General features: G+C 44.3%; 2 protein-coding genes across 3 annotated transcripts in view; one reads left to right on the forward strand and one right to left on the reverse strand.

Annotated features, from left to right (window-relative positions):
- Nucleotides 1-376: 376 nt before the first annotated feature.
- Nucleotides 377-1,308, reverse strand: h1-0 (H1.0 linker histone). The gene has a single exon (XM_072678937.1). It carries the CDS (start codon nt 995-997, stop codon nt 392-394), a length of 606 nt encoding a protein of 201 aa, XP_072535038.1. The 5' UTR covers nt 998-1,308; the 3' UTR covers nt 377-391.
- A 10,096-nt stretch (nt 1,309-11,404) lies between these two features.
- Nucleotides 11,405-17,442, forward strand: part of rhbdl1 (rhomboid, veinlet-like 1 (Drosophila)) — a 49,604-nt gene continuing 43,566 nt past the window's right edge. For both annotated transcript variants that reach the window (XM_072680157.1, XM_072680158.1), the window contains exon 1: nt 11,405-12,032. In XM_072680157.1, coding sequence (XP_072536258.1) covers nt 11,994-12,032 — 39 coding nt within the window. In that variant the 5' untranslated portion in view covers nt 11,405-11,993. The remainder of the gene's footprint in view (nt 12,033-17,442) is intronic.

Raw genomic sequence — 17,442 nt, forward strand, 5'->3', positions numbered from 1 at the left:
GCCGTTACTCGTTAGGGTACAGACTTCATTAAGGGTCGTCCAAACTACTGAACTCGACGAAATCAGAAATAAATAACAATGGTTAGCCACATTTAATTGCAGTAATTTCGGAGACCCTCATTATGTCGCCGGAAGGATCTCGTTTCATGTCAATAGTGCAAAGTAGTGGTGGAAGAAACTGTATAAAGGTCGGGTTGGAGTCAGCACATACAAAAATAATAATAATTATAATATAGCAAAACAACTTCCTCAGAAAAGTCTATGTACAGCGAGCTTGAGGGCGTTTTTTTTTCATTGTGTGGATTTTAGTCCGAGTTCGGGATGAACTTTGAAGCACCCCCCCCCCTCTTCCTCTTCCTCCTCCTCCTCCTCCTCCTCCTCCTCCTCCTCTTCACTTCTTCTTAGCTGCTTTCTTGGCTGTCTTCGGCTTGGGCTTGGCCGTCTTCACCTTCTTGCCTTTGCTTGCTTTGGCCGCCTTGGCCACCTTCGGCTTCTTGGTCACTTTCTTAGCCTTGACGGGGCTCTTCTTCTTCTCGGCCGCTTTCTTCACTTTCTTCTCCGGCGCTCTGCTCTTCTTGGCCTTGGCTGGAGACTTGGCCACCTTCTTGGGCTTGGGAGCCTTTCTGGGCTTAGGGGCTGCCTTGGCTGGCGACTTCTTTGCCTTGGTCGCCGCCTTGGGCTTGGCCGGCTGCTTCTTGACCTCGTCCGCTTTGGCGAGTTTGAAGGAGCCCGACGCTCCGATGCCCTTTGTGTGGCGCAGGAGCCCGCTGGCCACCAGCCTCTTCAGGGCTAGCTTGATCTGCGAGTCGGCGTTGTCTCCCACCTTGTAGTGACTTTTCACGTACTTCTGGATGGACTGCCGCGACGCCCCTCCGCGGCTCTTGTCGGCGACGATGGCCGCCTTGATCATGTCCGAATACTTGGGGTGCGAGATCGCCTTCTTGGGCGCTTTGGTCTTCTTGGGTTTGGCCGCGGGAGCCGCTGCGGTCTCAGCCATGCTGGGATAACTTTCGGAGTTTCCGTTGGTCCGTAGAACGGCGCGAGACCGAGCTGTCAAATTCCGAGTTCAAAACAACACAAAAAGACGCGCCACAGAAAGTCCGTTAGGAGCCGTTAGCTAAGCCGGATTAGCCGCTGTAGCTTTTTGTAACGGCGAACAATTCGCTTTATTCGCCGTTTAAAGTGAATTAATTCCTCCTCACACGAACCGCAGCGGGCAGAGACGCGAACTGCACGATCGCGTTAGTGCGTGCGTGTGTGTGTGTGTGTGTGTGTGAGCGAGGGAGTGTGTGTATATGTTATTCTCGCGTAGAGCCTATGAAGCCTCCACGCGGACGTGATTGAGAACACCAACTGCCAGCAGCTGAGCGAGCAGGCTTCCATGGAACCCCGCGCGCGCTCGTTTGTGTTTCTTCCTCCTCGAACTCGCGCCGAATTCGCGCGGCCCGGTTCGGCGCGGTCTCGTCCGACCGCCGCGTTCCACGCGGAAGAGTCCTGGCTTCGCTAGCGCGCGCGCGTCTCACGAGCTGGCGCCGCGCTACGAACTTTTTTTCCGCGAAAACCGACTCGGGGTCGCGCGCGCCGCGACGCATTTTGCACGATTCGGCCCAAATGGACCGGCGCCCGCGCCGCCGAGCTCGGCGACACCTAGCGCGCGAGGAAGCGCGATCACCGCTGCACGAGCCGCGGCGGGTTGGACCTGCGCACGGCGTCGTTTTGGTTTTTTAATCGGCACGCGGAGTTGGCGAACTAACACAGCGCTGCCCGCGAGCCCGCGTGACGTTGTCCGGGTTATTTATCGTTAAACCTCGCCGAAATCGAACGCACGTGAATGAAAGTCGCCCCGAAATCACGCAGAGCACTCGCGCGCGCCCGGGGATTTGCGGGGAAACGCACGCGAGGCACTTTTTAGTGTGCAAAAACAGAAGCAAGTAGCGTATAAAGCGCATGTTCTCTGCGCTCCTAGGAAAGTTGCCAACAGACCAACGGGACCGGTACCGAGTCCTGGTACCGGAGAGGGGGTGTGTAGGGGGGGCATCACAGTGATCAGCTCCACCAGGGTGTGAGTGGGGTGGGTAAATCGGGTTGGCGGGGTTTTTTAGGGTTATTCGGAGTGTAAACGACAGGTTAACCAGAGCCGGTCTCGCCGCGCGCTGTCTTTTGTTAGGACCTCATTGGGGGGGAACGGAGCGCGAGCCGCCTCTCATTCCAAAACACGACGGCGTCCTCGAGCCTGAGGTGTGTGTGATGAAGAGGAAGACGTCGTTTGACGTGTCTGAGGCTCGTGTGGGACACTTCTCCTCGGAGATCTAAACTCTGTCTTTTGTTTACTTCACAGCGCTGCTGCAGCCGCTCAGCGCCATCTTGGCTCTCCTGTTCAGAGGGCTTTTATTCTTTACTTTTCTCCTGCCTTTTTCTTCCTAATGCTGATCGATCACTCCCTTCATCATCAGAAAGCTGTGATCGATTATTTGATCGGTGTTTTACGGGACCAATAAATCGCATTAGTTCGATTTGTTCAAAGGCTGTGATTAATCTGACAAGGCGTTACTGACGGTGACTGTTACTGATGACTGATTAGTCCTGATAACAGATGATTAATCTGCGGTGGTTGCTGGGTGATTAGTGAGCAAACCAGGTGATTGATTGATTAGTGCTGATAACAGATGGCTGATTCTCGCTGAACTGCTGGTGATTAATAATAACACAATTACAGATGATCACAGCGACCTCAGACAACTTTACATTCCTGTGGAGAGCTGAAAGCTCACTCACTCTCTCTCACTCTCTCTCTCTCTCTCTCTCTCTCTCTCTCTCTCTCTCTCTCTGCGCGCGCGCACTACTTTTGTGACGTCTAGACAGACACGAGCTACAATAATACTAAAAAGGACCGTGCGTGTGTGTGTGTGCGCGTGTGTGTGTGTGTGTGTGCAACTGAGAGAGAGAGAGAGACTCTTTTTTTTTTACCCGGTTCCGTCCTGCAGCGCCCCCGACCCGGAGTCTCCGGAACAACATGGAGGAGAGAGAGACCCATTTTTACTCAGACACACCGAAACATTGTCCAAAAGTTAGCAGACACCTGCTTAGGCCTGACGTTAGATGCTGGAACATTGCTGGAAGGATTTGATTGCATTCAGAGCATTGCTCAGGTCAGGTACTGATGTTCTGTGCTACACACTCCTCTCTGGCTCACTCTAAAGGTATTCAGTGGAGCTTCATCACTTCAGAGATAAAATCAGGTCCTCTGTTCTCCATGCCTTCAGGGCCCGGCACTGGGCATGGTGACCCCAGGCTGTTGTGTGGCTGTTGTTAAGCATCCCATTCCTTTTTTGCTGTGGAGATCATTTAAACTGCATGCTTAGCTGTAGTAGCTGAGTTCACTCATTAAAATGAGTGTCTGGATACTTTTGGACAGCCTTATATGTATATGTTTTATTGGAATCTGGATTTTTCCAATACCTGAGGAGTGTTTAGACCTGATGACCTTTCACAGCATTGGTGCAGATGTTCTCGTCCAGAGCGGATTACAGTGTGATCATGTTAGAGAGTTGGTTAAGTGTACTATTAGACCCCTTGTTGATATAGCGTAGTACCCAGGTGTCTGGTTTGCCGTCTGTGGCCAGGAGTTGGAGGAAGCACATGCTAAAAATAAAGGATTTTCACCCTTAAAATAAAGGTGCTACCATTGGTTCTACGAGCGATGCCATAGAAGAACCACTTTTGGTTCCATAAAGACCCATGTGTGTAATAGAGAATAGAGAACCAGCAACTGCCTTTTAGTTTATTAAAATAAGGAAATTACATGACAATTATTTCAGGGTTCCTCTGTCACATTTTCTTAAATGGAGGTGCCCCCATTTTTGGAAGGAACTGTATACACAGACTACAATCTGTGCACCTTAATGTCACACAGGCCTTCTGTCTAGCAATATACAGGTATGTCAACAGCCCTTCACACCAGTGGGTTAAATCAGTTTCTGGTGTATAAAATCAAGCATGCCGTCTCCATAGACAAACCGTGGCAGTAGAATGAAAAGCTTGGTGTCTTTCTGTGTTGCCAAACCTTCACAGGTTGCTAAAGGTTCGGCCAATTTCTGCTGCTGAACCACTCTACTGGTGGACATTACCAGTACAGTCATTCTAGCACAAAAAGCTTGTGAGAAGTGGACTGCTCACTGTCCAGGTGGAGATTTTTGGGGGGTGAAACCACGGACTAAGGTCTTCAGTTCAACCAGTGAAGTCCTAGCCAATGAGAGAGCTCGTTTAGTGATATCTACCCGGATACCACTGAGAATAAAAATCCTGATTGGACAATTTTATGTCCAGCAGTTCACAAACCTTGTGCTGCCAGTTTAAATACAGGAATGAGTCTAATAAATAAACATTCACTGGAATCCGTAGGCCTTTTCTAAAGGCCTGGAAGCACTCCATTGACCTTCAGTATGTGTTAGAACATGCGGTCAACAAGGAGATCAACCTTCCTACAGATTTCACCTCCAGCCCATACCTGTAACACCTCATTCAGGTAATCAAGCAGTTTTGAAGGCAGTGATTAGATGGATCAGTAGGCAGCATTTCGCTTATATACACATGCAACTAGCAAAGTAACAGCACTTATATGATGGACTCTAAAGATGTGTAGCTTCTTAAATTTGTACAGATAATGGACACAAATGTTATGTTTTAAGACTGTTGGCCAGTTCAGGTCTGATAACACATAATAATATTTTTCAGTTAACATTCAGAGGACACCTCCTGAAGTATATAGGAGAAACCTGGCCTGAGGAAACCTGGGTTCAGTTCTGATGTGAGTGTAAATCCCTTCCCTAGAGCTGAGCTTTTAGCTGAGCTCCCTCAAGCACATTTATAACCCTGTATAGGGAAGAAGGCAACAAACACTGAAGTATCCTTACACACACACACACACACACACACACACACACACACACACACGCTGAACACTCAAAAAAAAACAAAGAACGAGTCTTCCTGCATCCCTGTTATGTAGCGGGTTGGCCAGCAGGGGGCAGCGCCGCGCAGCCTCAGTGTGTGAAGTAAACCGAGGCTGATTTCAGTGCCGGAGGAGAAAGTTCAGGCAGGCTAAAATTAGAGAGTCGTAGTTAATCTAAGGAGAAACAGCCCTAGGCTACTCCAAACTACAGCTCAGCGCTGCTGCTCATACAGCAGGCCCCTACCTCCTGATATGCTTAGTCAGTTTTAAGACCGTGAGTGTTTTAGTCTCCTTTTTTTATTCATTGAGTGAATCTTCCTTTTTTTATTTTGCATTGCTTGGCCGAAAGCGGATGCAATGCATCATGGGAAACGTGGTGTTCCCCAGGCTCGTGTGGCGCTATTTATTTTTTTTATATTATTTTATTAAACGTTTGAAACGCATGCTATCCTCCACACTAGCATGTCAAAAATCTGTGATGAGAATTATGATGTGAAGTGGAAATATTAAATAATTACACTGTAATAATATATATATATATATATAATTTGTCGTGGATGTCTCTTAAAGTGAATAATTCATCCATTTATTAATGTATTTAGGAATTAGATTAAATTAAATATTTTTAAAAGGCTTAATTGCAGTTTATTAGTCAATATTTCATTATTAAGGCTAAAACCTTCACGATTCATGGATTGCCGTCACCACCATTCTCAGAGAATCCAGGAAGCCTCTTATTTACAACCCTGTTATTTTGCTTTATGGAGAGGCCAAACATCATCATGATGTTTGTAATTATTCTTGAGTCTTATAGACCTTGTGTGCGCTTAGCCCGTGGAAGAGACTGTAGCGGGTTGGCTGGCGTTAGCTGTTAGTCTAGCACAAATAACAAATGCTTCCCCGCGTTTCTCATCGCTGTGTGCTGAGTTTCAGCTCCCTTCTGCGGACACTGGCACAGGGAAAGCCACGAGGCCTGGTTGGTGTAGCAGTCCGTTGCCATTGTGTTTCACCGTGACAAAAGTTTGATGATACTTTCGTACTGTTTGAAGTTTAGTGGCTGTCTAAACGGACCTACATCGGTAAATAAAAAATGGCTACGCTATTTAAAGTAGCTGCTATCTGAGAAGGTTGTTCTCTAATGATGTCCCAGCTACATGATGACACTAATCAACAGGGCCGGCCCAAGCCTTTTTGGGGTCCTAGCAGATTTTCATTTGGACCCCCCACCTCACCATCAGATGCTTCATTATTCCTTAGACTACACTGTGTGTGTGTGTGTGTGTGTGTATGTGTGACGCTCCCACTATCATTAGCATTATGGGCATTTGCCCAAGAGTGGCAGCAGGCAACAGAAACTGTGTGTGCCAACTATTAATAAATTAATATAAAAATTACTTTTACCTGTGTAACACTATTTCATTTTATTATTCAGTGTTATTTATATATTTAATATATATATATATATATATATATATATATATATATATATATATATATTTTATATTGAAATCTTGGTGCTTTTGGGGGGCCTCTGTTGGCGTTGGGGCCCTAGGCGGCCGCATAATTGCCTTGGGCCGGCTCTGCTAATCAAAATAATTTTTATGTCAACAATGTTTATTGTCATGTTTCACTGATGTAAAGGGGAGTTAAAAATATAGGTGCAAAGTCCCTCACTGTAGTAAAAAAAGTGTACTGTACATGCTCTCTATTTACAAGATGATGTTGAAGAATATATCATATAATATATTTATATGATCTCTATCTCTCTGAAATTAGCTTTTGCACACAGTGTGTTTGAATGAATACATTTAGACTAGAAAGACACAGCACTGAATCTTATGAACTCGAATGGTGCTGATAATGTAATGGCCTGACCCGGGTATGTTTCCTGCTGTTCTTACAGCCTGCTCCTGCAGAGGAGTAGATTACATTTGGATATGAATTTGACACCGCGATGCTCGTTTTGTGAGTAAGTAATAGATGTCTACACTTCTGACCAAAATGTTTCTCATATATCAACGCTTGAAATCTATAAAGCCACTGAGATCGAGAAGCTAATCTTCCCCGGTCTGCTCAGTTGGTTGCAAATGTGGCTAATTGACCTGAGGAGAAGGCCTGGTTCATTTATTTGGTGGTTAAGTGTGGGTTTTACATTTAAGCCCAGTTTTTAGCTTACTCACAGCCTTTATCAGAGAGAATGAAATCTCAGAGCAGTTGGAGTCAGAGAAACTGACCAATTATAAATAGACATTTTGGTCCGTTTAGACATCAGTAGTTGGGCATTGATTTTTTTTAAGGTATTTAGTTGCAATCTTTATGTCTTTGCCACAATTATGAGCTTGTTACTAGGACCGGGTAAGCGGGCGAGTGAGTGTGTAGGTCTGGATGTGGCTGAAAGCTCAATACTGTAGACTATTGACTCTTAGGAATCAATATGAAGAAAGGGCATGGCATTCACACATCCCTTCTCTCTCACTCTCTCTCACACACACACATACACCTTTCAATACACTTAAAATGTCTCATTCCCCACCTCTACATCCCCCCACCAACTCTCTCTGAATGTTGCACTGCTGACTCAAAACACAAATCCTCAATAACTATCTTTTATCTCGACCACAAGGTCGCCATTTGGGCCTTATCTCTGCAGGGCAGTGTAGTGTTCCCCAGGTACATTTGCCACTAATTGTTTTGAAATATCTAAAATTTGAGTCATCTCCTTCTTCTTCCTCCACTCTAGTCTCTGTTGGAGGATAAGAGCGGAGAGTGTGGAGTTATGTAGCTAAATGTGCAAAGCGACTGACTTGTCGTGGATGTCTCTTTAAGTGACTTTAAGTAACTATTTATTAATGTTTAGATCAATCTTTATTTAGATTCAATTCTTTATTATATTATTTATTAAATAGTTTTTAAAACTCATTTGCAGTTTATCCATCAGTATTTCATTACCGAAGCTAAAACCTTAGTGTTCACTTTTGCCATCACCAGCATTCTCAGAAAGTCCAGGAAGTCTCTTTACAACCCTGTTATCTTGCCTCAGAATTAAACATGCTTTTTTTTTTACAGAGAAGACGTCTTTGTTTTTTATAAAAACAAGGTTGCCATTTGTGCCTCTTCTCTGGTTTTGCAAATGGCTCAGGCTCCAAAGTCAAACCTTTTTAGGTCCAGCTTTCTTTGAGAATCGGAAGATACCTGGTATTGAATTTTCAGCATTAGTGACCTTATTTGTTCTGTGGTCCCTAGAAATTTCAACGCTCATTATTAATTCGTTAATTAATCTTCATTGGTTTCTTCTTTGACCAGAGTCGTGTAATGAGACCCACAATGGAGCTGCGTGGTGTGACCCAAGACAGAGCTATATTATGAGGCCCACAGTGGAGCTGCGTGGTGAGCACTATATGTGGTAAATTTCTCTTAGACACCTTTATCTATTACCTATTAGCTTTCTGTTATAACAATAGTTTGGTTAGTCGTGCTGATCAAGCTAAGATCTACAGTTTTTGATTTTAGAAATAATCATGCACTCTTCAAAAATGGGTGATACACACATCCGATTATTATGTTAATAAGCTTGTTGTAGTCTCTGAGACAGAATCACTACTAGGGCTAATTAGATTAGAGGGATAATAAGAATTATCATTATTAATCGTCAGCTGATGACAAATGCAGAGCACTTAAACACTCAGTCTTGGCCTCCTCTAAGCAGCTGGCTGAAAATGAGCTAATTGCTAATTAATGCATAATAAGCAAGAAAGGCAAGAAAACGAGACAGAGCTGGTGTTCTGCTGGACTTCACAATGATCCTGCCATCTCCTTCGAGAACTTCGGTGCTTCGTCTGCAGAAGCACAAAGCCTTGCTGTAGTCATGGATGATCAGATATTTGCAGATTTCTCCTTTTCATCATCTGGAGAATTCCATTCTTCCTCTCTAGAGAGGCCACCCAGGTGCTTGTTCAGTCTCTCATAACTTTAAGACTTGATTACTGCAACTCTCTTCTGGCTGCTCTCCCTCTGCGTACCATCAGGCCCCAGCAATTAATCTAGAACATGGCAGCACGGGTCGTCTTCAACGTTCAAGTTCAGCCATGTCACTCCACTGCTGCCTTCTCTTCACTGGCTTCCTGTAGCTGCTGCCCCTCCATATGGTCAAAAGCTGATCAGTACCAAGAGCCCTTCCAGCTTCAAGTACAGCTGGGCTTGACCCGCCATCCTTTAAGATCCACAGAAGATGAGCGCCCAGGCTTTTTTTTGTCCTGGCACCGAAATGGTGGAACAAACTTCCCTTGGGTGTCCAACGGCAGAGTCACTCGCTGTCTTCAAATGCAGACTGGAGACCCAACTCTTCCAAGAGAGAGAAGCGTAGTGGAGAGTATTGTGTTTAGGAGTGTCTAAGCTTAGAGGAATCTTTTGGATTCTACATGTTAGGAGGGTGACGACTAGCACATGTCCCCTCAGACACATGTGAAGCTCACTCGGAGGAAAGCGCAGTTCCTCAGCTCCGATACTAGCAGACACCTGTGCTGACTAGGAGAGATTGTGCTCTCTCAGACTCCAGCTGCTGAAGCAGCAGGATTCGAACCAACGACCCTCAGATCATAGTGGCAGCTGGACCACTCGGAGCCCCAGATGTTAGCATTTTGGGACCAGTTTTACCGAGCTTTGCACACTGGGAAGAAAACCACAGTTATTGAATGGGTTGAGGCCTAGATCTTTTTAATTGTGGTACATTCCCTTTTTTGTTGTTCAACCTCCCCCGTGCTTTTGGCTTGTGCTTGGGATGATCATCCTGATGAAAGGTGAACGTCCATCTAAGCTTTATTGTTTTATCTAGCTGGTGCAGGTTGACTTGCAGTATTTTACGGTATTTTGCACCATCAGTCCAAACTTAAATTTTAGCTAGAAGCCCGACCCCCACTGTGAAAAAGCATCCTCACAACATGACTCCCACCCCAATACTTCACTTCTGGGGTGGTTTTTGTTGAGGAGACCGAAAAAGCATACTTCTGCACTACAGCATTTTTCAGTTGATCATTCTGTTTATCACATATGAGAAAATACTTTTAACTTAACTAATTTCAGTATTTACTCATTTGTTAGGGTATTTTAATATAAAAAAAAAAATACACAGCATAAGATTGCCATTTGTTATCCATAAGATATTTGGCACTGCGGGTGAGTGAGTGTGTTAGTGTTATTATACATACATATGTATATATATATATATGTATATATATATATATATATATATATATATATATATATATATATATATGTGGATCTATTAGTTTTTGGCTATTATTACATTCTTTATTTCTCAGCTGTAGATTTTTTTCTTTACAAAAAGAAATTTGTGAGCACTTTTTGCCAGCTTGCCAGCTGTCAAAGAACATGGTGTCAACTTATTAATGTGTGGTTCAGAAAAACAAAACAAAACAACAACTAACAAACAGTCTCCAAAGAGCGCAGTGCATTCCAAGTGGTTTACTTTAATAGCCTCAGGTCCCTAGGCCGTTGTACAGAATTAGATTGAGGCGTATCACATTGTATAGAATGTGATTGTGGTGCATCACATATAGAATTTAATTGCGGCATATCACTTGGTATAGAATTGTATAGAATTGTAGTGCATTATATCACGTTGTATGGAATTGTATTGTGGTACATCATGTATAACATTGGATTGCGGCGTATAACGTTGTATAGAATTGGATGGCGTTGTGGCATGTTGTATAGAATTGTATTAGAGTGTATCATGTATAGAATTGTATTGCATTGTGGCATGTTGTATAGAATTGTATTAGAGTGTATCACGTAGAATAGAATTGTTTGAGTGATTCACGTTGCATAGAATTGTTATAGAGTGTTTCACGTTGTTTAGAATTGTATTGTGGTGTATCACATTGAATAGAGTTGTACTAGAGTGTATCACATTGAATAGAGTTGTACTAGAGTGTATCACATTGAATAGAGTTGTACTAGAGTGTATCACATTGTATAGAGTTGTACTAGAGTGTATCACATTGAATAGAGTTGTACTAGAGTGTATCACATTGAATAGAGTTGTACTAGAGTGTATCACATTGAATAGAGTTGTACTAGAGTGTATCACATTGAATAGAAGTGGATTGCGGCGATTTGTACTGTGTAGAGTTGTATCGCAGTGTGTAGTGTCGTATAGAGTTTATCTGAGTGATTTTTAATATTGCAAACATAAAAACAATATAAAAATATTTGAGTCGGAAGATAAACATAACACATGCATGCGTGAGTGTGTGCGTGTGTGTGTGTGTGTGTGTGTGTGTGCGCCTTGCAGTGTCTGAACTCCTGCAGCGTAGAGGCGAAGCTGCAGCCCTGTGGACACGCCCCCTCCACTTCGATTGGGCTGTGGGCGCCACCTCCCTCCCCTTCCTCATTAGTATTCAGGTAGTGCAGTCTGTAAGAAGGACAGAGAGAAGGAGGGAGAGAGGGAGTGAGTGAGGGAGAGAGAGATTAACATATAGGTAGAGGCAGCTGCAGATACGACAAGGCGAAGGGAAAGAGAGAGACGCGAAGGGCTGAAGAGAAAGAGGGAGGAGAGAGAGAGAGAGAGAGAGAGGTGGATAGATGGAGAGAGAGAGAGAGTGAGGGCTGCATTGTGTGTTTTGGAAAGAGGGAGAAGAAGGCAGTCTTCAAAGCTGCAGTGTGGAAAAGCGAGAGAGAGAGAGAGAGAGAGAAAGCCTGACCAGAAGCTTGACCGGATTTTCCCTCGGCAAGCGGCCGAACGTGGGCAGAGGACTGGAGGGCACCCTGCTAACACTACTACGTCTTCTGCTTGCCTGCGTATGTGTGTGTGAGTGAGTGAGCGCGTGCGTGCGTGTGTATGTGTGCCGCCCTCGTAGGGGCAGGCGTGCCGAGGCGACTGGCAGGCGCGTGTGCGCGTGCCAGAACGCAAGCATGTGTATGTGTGCGTGAGTGTGACTGTGTGTGTATGTGTGTGTGCGTCCGTGTGCGTGCGTGTGTGTGTCTTTCTCGTCGCGGTGGTTGGTGAAGCATTGCCCGGTATATGGATAGGAGCTCACTGTTTCAGCTCATTCAGGAGCAGGTAAGCACCATAGGGTTGCTATGGTTACAACCTCTCCTCTGCATGCGTGTGTATGTGTGTGTGTGTGTGTGTGTGTGTGTGTGTTTCCAGAGCGACAGAGATGGAGGGATGCGGATGAGGACAGGCAGAGAGGGACGTGGGGCCAAGATGAGTGGACAAGAGGGAGAGCGGGAGGCGTGTGTGTGTGTGTGTGTGTGCTGATGATGACACAAACGTATTGTCCATGTTGGTCTAGCTCAGCTCTGGCACATTAAGGCTGACACTGAGGCTGCCATTAGTCGAGCGCGCTCTCTATACCGAACCGCCGCTCCAGCCGTCCTGCAGGCCGCCTCACTCCGGCATGAATCATTGCTGCGAAAACGAGCGCATGAGTGATGTCCCCCAGGCCCTGCGCTCTTCTTTCCAAACTAACGAGCTCATCTGCGAGGCACCATGGTCAGCAGCAAGGCATCGGAAGATGCTCATCTGGTTTATTTCATTTGACTCCTGTACCAATGACGAGGAGACTAATGTACCTTCAGAGTGTCTGGTTGCACCATGAATGAAGTCGAGTCTCTCAGAATCATCACTGACCTGCATTCATTCAGTTTTCTGCTGCAGAAGACAGACCTACACCGATCAGCCATAACATTAAAACCACCCTAATATTGTGTATTGGCCACCCTCATGTGTCTTAAACAGCTCTGATCCATCAAGCCATGGACTCCACAAGGCCTCTGAAGGTGTCCTGTGGTATCTGGCACCAAGATGCAAGTTGTGAGGTGGACCTTCTCAAACTCTGCAATTCATACTATTGCCCATTTTCCTGTTTGCCACACAATTTCAAGAACTGCCTAATATGAATAGCCTTAGAATGTGCCATTGTAACCAAATAGTGAACGTTATTTACTTCACCTGTCAGTGGTTTTAATGTTATGGCTGATCTGTCTATACACTTCCAGGCCACTGTATTAGAAACACCTCCCTTGTAGCTTCACCTCGCTGGTGTCCAGTTATATGGGCTGGTGTAGCCCATCTGTTGATGCATAATTTGTTTTAGCTGTCCTCTAGCCCGTCATCAGTGGTCAGTTTCTGATGACTGAGCTGCTCTTGGCTGGATATTTCTGGGTGGTTGACCCACTCACAGCCTTGCAGTGACAACTCAGCTGGGCCTGACACACAGGCAAGTGCCACACATGCCACCATACCAGATCATCTTATCACTGCTCTGTTTAGAGTGGTCCACTACCCAAATATTAGCTGGTCAGCAGTGGTCCTGCGGTCAGAAATCGACCAGTGATGAATGAAAAAGACACTTCACAAAGGTGCCAGAAAAAGAACTGTTAGTTATGGGAGTCACATGATGTAACGTAATCTAGGAAGAACCCTGAAATGAGTACAGAACCGTCACCTTACATGAAGGTCCTTCACACATCAGGGCAGTGGTTCTCAAACCAGTCCTTAGGGACCCTGGATAAACGTGGATCCCTGACAGTCATGTGTTAGGTTGGGTTGGAGCAAAAGGCTGGTTTGAGATCCACTGCTTTAGGCAACCATGAGTGGTTCTTCTATAGCAAAGGAGAATAAGAATGCTCTTGTAGACTGTAGAACAAATGATGAGCAACAGTGCTCAGAGCTACAGTGTATAATTATACACTTCTATAGTGACCTCTAAGAGAGATGGACCTCATGGAGAGACGAGTGAGTGGAAGTGCAAGGTAGATGGTTCTCTAATAAAGTGGACGATTAGTGTGCTTGGTTGGAAATGTGGTGGAGGAAAGCAAACTGCTTGCAGGATCATACGCCTGTGTGAATGAAAGCGGGAGATTTATTTTGGTGGCCAAACAAATGAGTAGGACTTAAGAAGGAGATTGGTTTCTGGAGAACGCTCAGCTCGGAAATGAGGAAAGTCCATAAGGAGCTTTTAGTAGCTGAACTGCGAGACTGTGCTGAGTTTACAGTAGAAAATGCAGAGTAACAGATAACTGGATATACATTTGGTTTCCTGTGGAGAAACAAAGAGTCAGAGCAAGAGTTGTAGCAAGTTCCACCTGTTCTTCATATGTTGTTCCTCACATGTCGCTGTGCACCAGTATGTTTGGGTTCCTACCAAACCAAAGGTTGCCTGCAGTTTTCCAACATGCCTGCAGCTTTTATTATTAAAATGTAATTAAAATGTAATTCAGACTGGTTTTGCTTGGAATGCGCAGAGTTGTTCACAGTGGTGGTGAATAGAATCAGACAACTGAAGAGCCTAAAGCCTCTCAAAGTTATTCAGCAAAATAATCACAAATATGCTGCCTGGGCGTGGTGGTCTCGAAATGAGGTGTGTTCAGGTAAATTCTTGCCAACAGAAAACACAGGCACGCCCCTGACTGAAAACAAGCTAGGCAGACGTTAACAGTCAGATGTTCATTGCTATCTTGGCATTGAATTGTCAGCACAGGCGCGTGCCCAACGCACCCAACGCCCCACTTTGCGCCATTGAAATAGCAATCGGACAAAGTCAGACCGTGCCTGGCTCTTAAAAGGAACAGCAAGTGACACGCTGATTGGCTTAGTGCACGTTATGCCCAAAACACACCCATGATTAATTAAGAGACTAGCAGAGACACACTGACACGCCCCAAAATCAAGCTGCGCGATTAGCGGCTTGCCTAAAAAGATCGCTCAAATAGGGCCCATTGTTTTGCAATTGTTTTAGAACCAAGCAACGTTATGTAGCATTTTACCCTAAAATAGCAGCTTCCAAATCATGCTGATGCTCCAGTGACCTGTAGTAAGGAGAAAAGCATCTCTATTGTTGCTACTCCAGGCTCAGCGCGCCAGAAACTGCACCATGTAACTTTGGTGAAGCGGACAGGACAACGTTTGCGAAAACACTGCATCCTATTTGTGTAAAATCTGGTAACATTACTCTACCATGTCAATCCACATGCTTCTGTCACAGTTCTGACAGTTCTGTATCTCCCAGCTTGTCCAGAAATGCAAAAAAAAGGGGGGTGGCTTAAAGCGCAAATTACGCTTTCCGACTGTAGGGGGAACCCAGGAGCTAGAAATACCAGTTTTCGCGTACTGCTGCTTTAAACTGTGGAGCAGTCTGCAAGAAGACGTGTTGCTTCACTGGTGATTGTGGATAATAAATGAAATGATTAAGTATGAGACATTGTACCACTGATGGTGGTTCCTATGACCACTGTTGTAATACAAAAGTTGTTGAGTTTCTCTGGAACTGAGCATTTCACACCAAACCACTCTGAATGACTTGTTGTTTACATGTTAAACTCGAAAATGTTCAAAATGGGTGGGATTCCCATTGTGTATACCCACTTCTGAAGAGACTGACTGAACATATACCCACCTATTAACAGTGAGTTGCTAATTTTGTGCTTGATTTTGATGACGACCACATTGTGCAAAGACTTTATGCTTGTCCAATCACAAGCTGGATAACCAGCGCACTCCATGTGTTGCATTTGTTTTTCATGCCTCCATTCTTTCCAACCACAGATAGGTCTTGACACCATAATGCCAGCTCGCATGGCGGTATACCACTGTTAAAAGTATTCTTGAGGAGATTTTGGAATTCTTCAATTTGAAACTGTGGAGGAACCAAGGAGAAAAGGTTCCTCCACAGTTTTAAATTGAAGAATCCTTAAAAATTCCTCCTCAAGGAAGGATACTTTTAACAGTGTAGGCTGAGAATGTAGCAAACAAATCATGCCACATTATGGAAAAAGCGCAAAGCTCGGTCTGGTGACTACAGTACTAACTGTCACATTCCAGTTCAACAAATTAGTTTTGAGATCCATTAGTTGATTATGGACCCTCTGATCCCTTAATTCTTTAGACGAATATTAAACTCTCAGACTTCATACATGAACAAATGCAGTAATGTAAAATAACGTTTTCTCACAGTTTCTCATCATCTTGCAATATAATTGACTTCAGTTAATCAATTTTTACGTTGGCTTTCAGACTAACTTCTAGCTGGTCCTTTAATCAGAGAGTTGTAACGAGTTGGCGATCCCACACAAGTACCACTATGTCCATGTATCCAGACACCACTTCATCACTGGTTCCTTTCTTTCTATAGCATACTGTTATCTAGAGAAGTGGACAGAATTCAGGATCTCTTTTTAGCAATGCAGGATACGGATGTCCATGGTTTTGTCAGTAACAGCCTATCATGCAGTGTCAGCAAACATACGAGCAACTCTATTTGAGTTTACTGAAGTTTGTGGCAGTGTAAGATTCAAGTATACATTTAGGAATTGGGGGTGAGCAGGGGTGGAACACCTTCAAATAAAAGAACAATATTACGGTTGAATTAATATCAGTAATGAAGTTATATATATATCATTGGTGGTGTCATGTTGCAAACACATTTGCCAAAGGCTTTTGGGCTCCCTTGCGTTTGTGGGATTTTCAAAGGTTTTCCAGCATTGCAAATGACCAGATGAAAAAGAAAATAATAAACAATAATATAATAAATTCATATTTATTGAAGAATATTGAGCGCAGTACACTTATTCAGAGCGACTTACAAAAGTGCTTCACTGTTTACTCAGAAAATATACTTTGCCTGGGCTAGAACCCAAAAAAAAACCTCAAGCTAGATGCTGCCAAATACAAAGTGTAGATGCCTAGATACACAATACTCAACACTATTTTGCCTGAATGTCGAACAAATCAAGGAAGACACGATCATGAGCCATTGTAAGTGCTGATTTAAGTAGTCTTGAAAGAGCTGGGTCTTCAGTCTGGCAGGACAGAAAAAAGCCTGGATGCTTGTCCTCCGTGGATCTTAAAGGATGGTGGGTCAAGCTGAGCCGTACTTGAAGCTTGAAAGGCTCTTGGTAAAAATCTTGGTAAAAATCTTTTGCTGAGCCTTGAGTTCACCAATGCCATGTATGCGCTTTTGACATGCGGTTGCTGTTCAGTTGAAAGCCTTTAAGTCATGCTATCATTCTGATGGGTTACAGCAGCTGCCCTCAATTGCTTCTTATTTGTGGGACATTCTGCCTTCAGCTTTGTCTTCAGTAAGTGCAAAGCTGCTCAGTTGGGTAAGATAAGGTTCACTTAAAATTTCTTTGCCATAGGAAACTCTTTGGTCACTTTTGCTGATTGTTCTGGGTCATTATCCATGTGTACTGTAAAGCGTTGTCCCATATGTTATGCAGCATTCGATTAAATCTGAGCTAAAACTACATCCCTATACACTTCAGAATTAACCCTGCTACTTATTAACAGTCATAACACTGCCTCCACCATGTTTGACAGATGATGTGGTATTGCCTAGCATTATAAGTGCTTCCTTTCTTCTCAGTTTAATAATAGGAGTCTAATCTGTCAGCCTTTCTGTTCTTGAGTGTTACCAGTGGTAAAGGAAACCCTGTGTATTTACTTTCCTGAATATGTCTCTTAATTG

The sequence above is a fragment of the Salminus brasiliensis genome, chromosome 5 (genome assembly GCF_030463535.1).
Source record: "Salminus brasiliensis chromosome 5, fSalBra1.hap2, whole genome shotgun sequence".
NCBI classification, from domain to species: Eukaryota; Metazoa; Chordata; class Actinopteri; order Characiformes; family Bryconidae; genus Salminus; species Salminus brasiliensis.

What these genes read in the sequence shown, in the direction of transcription:
- h1-0 (XM_072678937.1), bottom strand. Translation starts at nt 997, where the DNA reads ATGGCTGAGACCGCAGCGGCTCCCGCGGCCAAACCCAAGAAGACCAAA.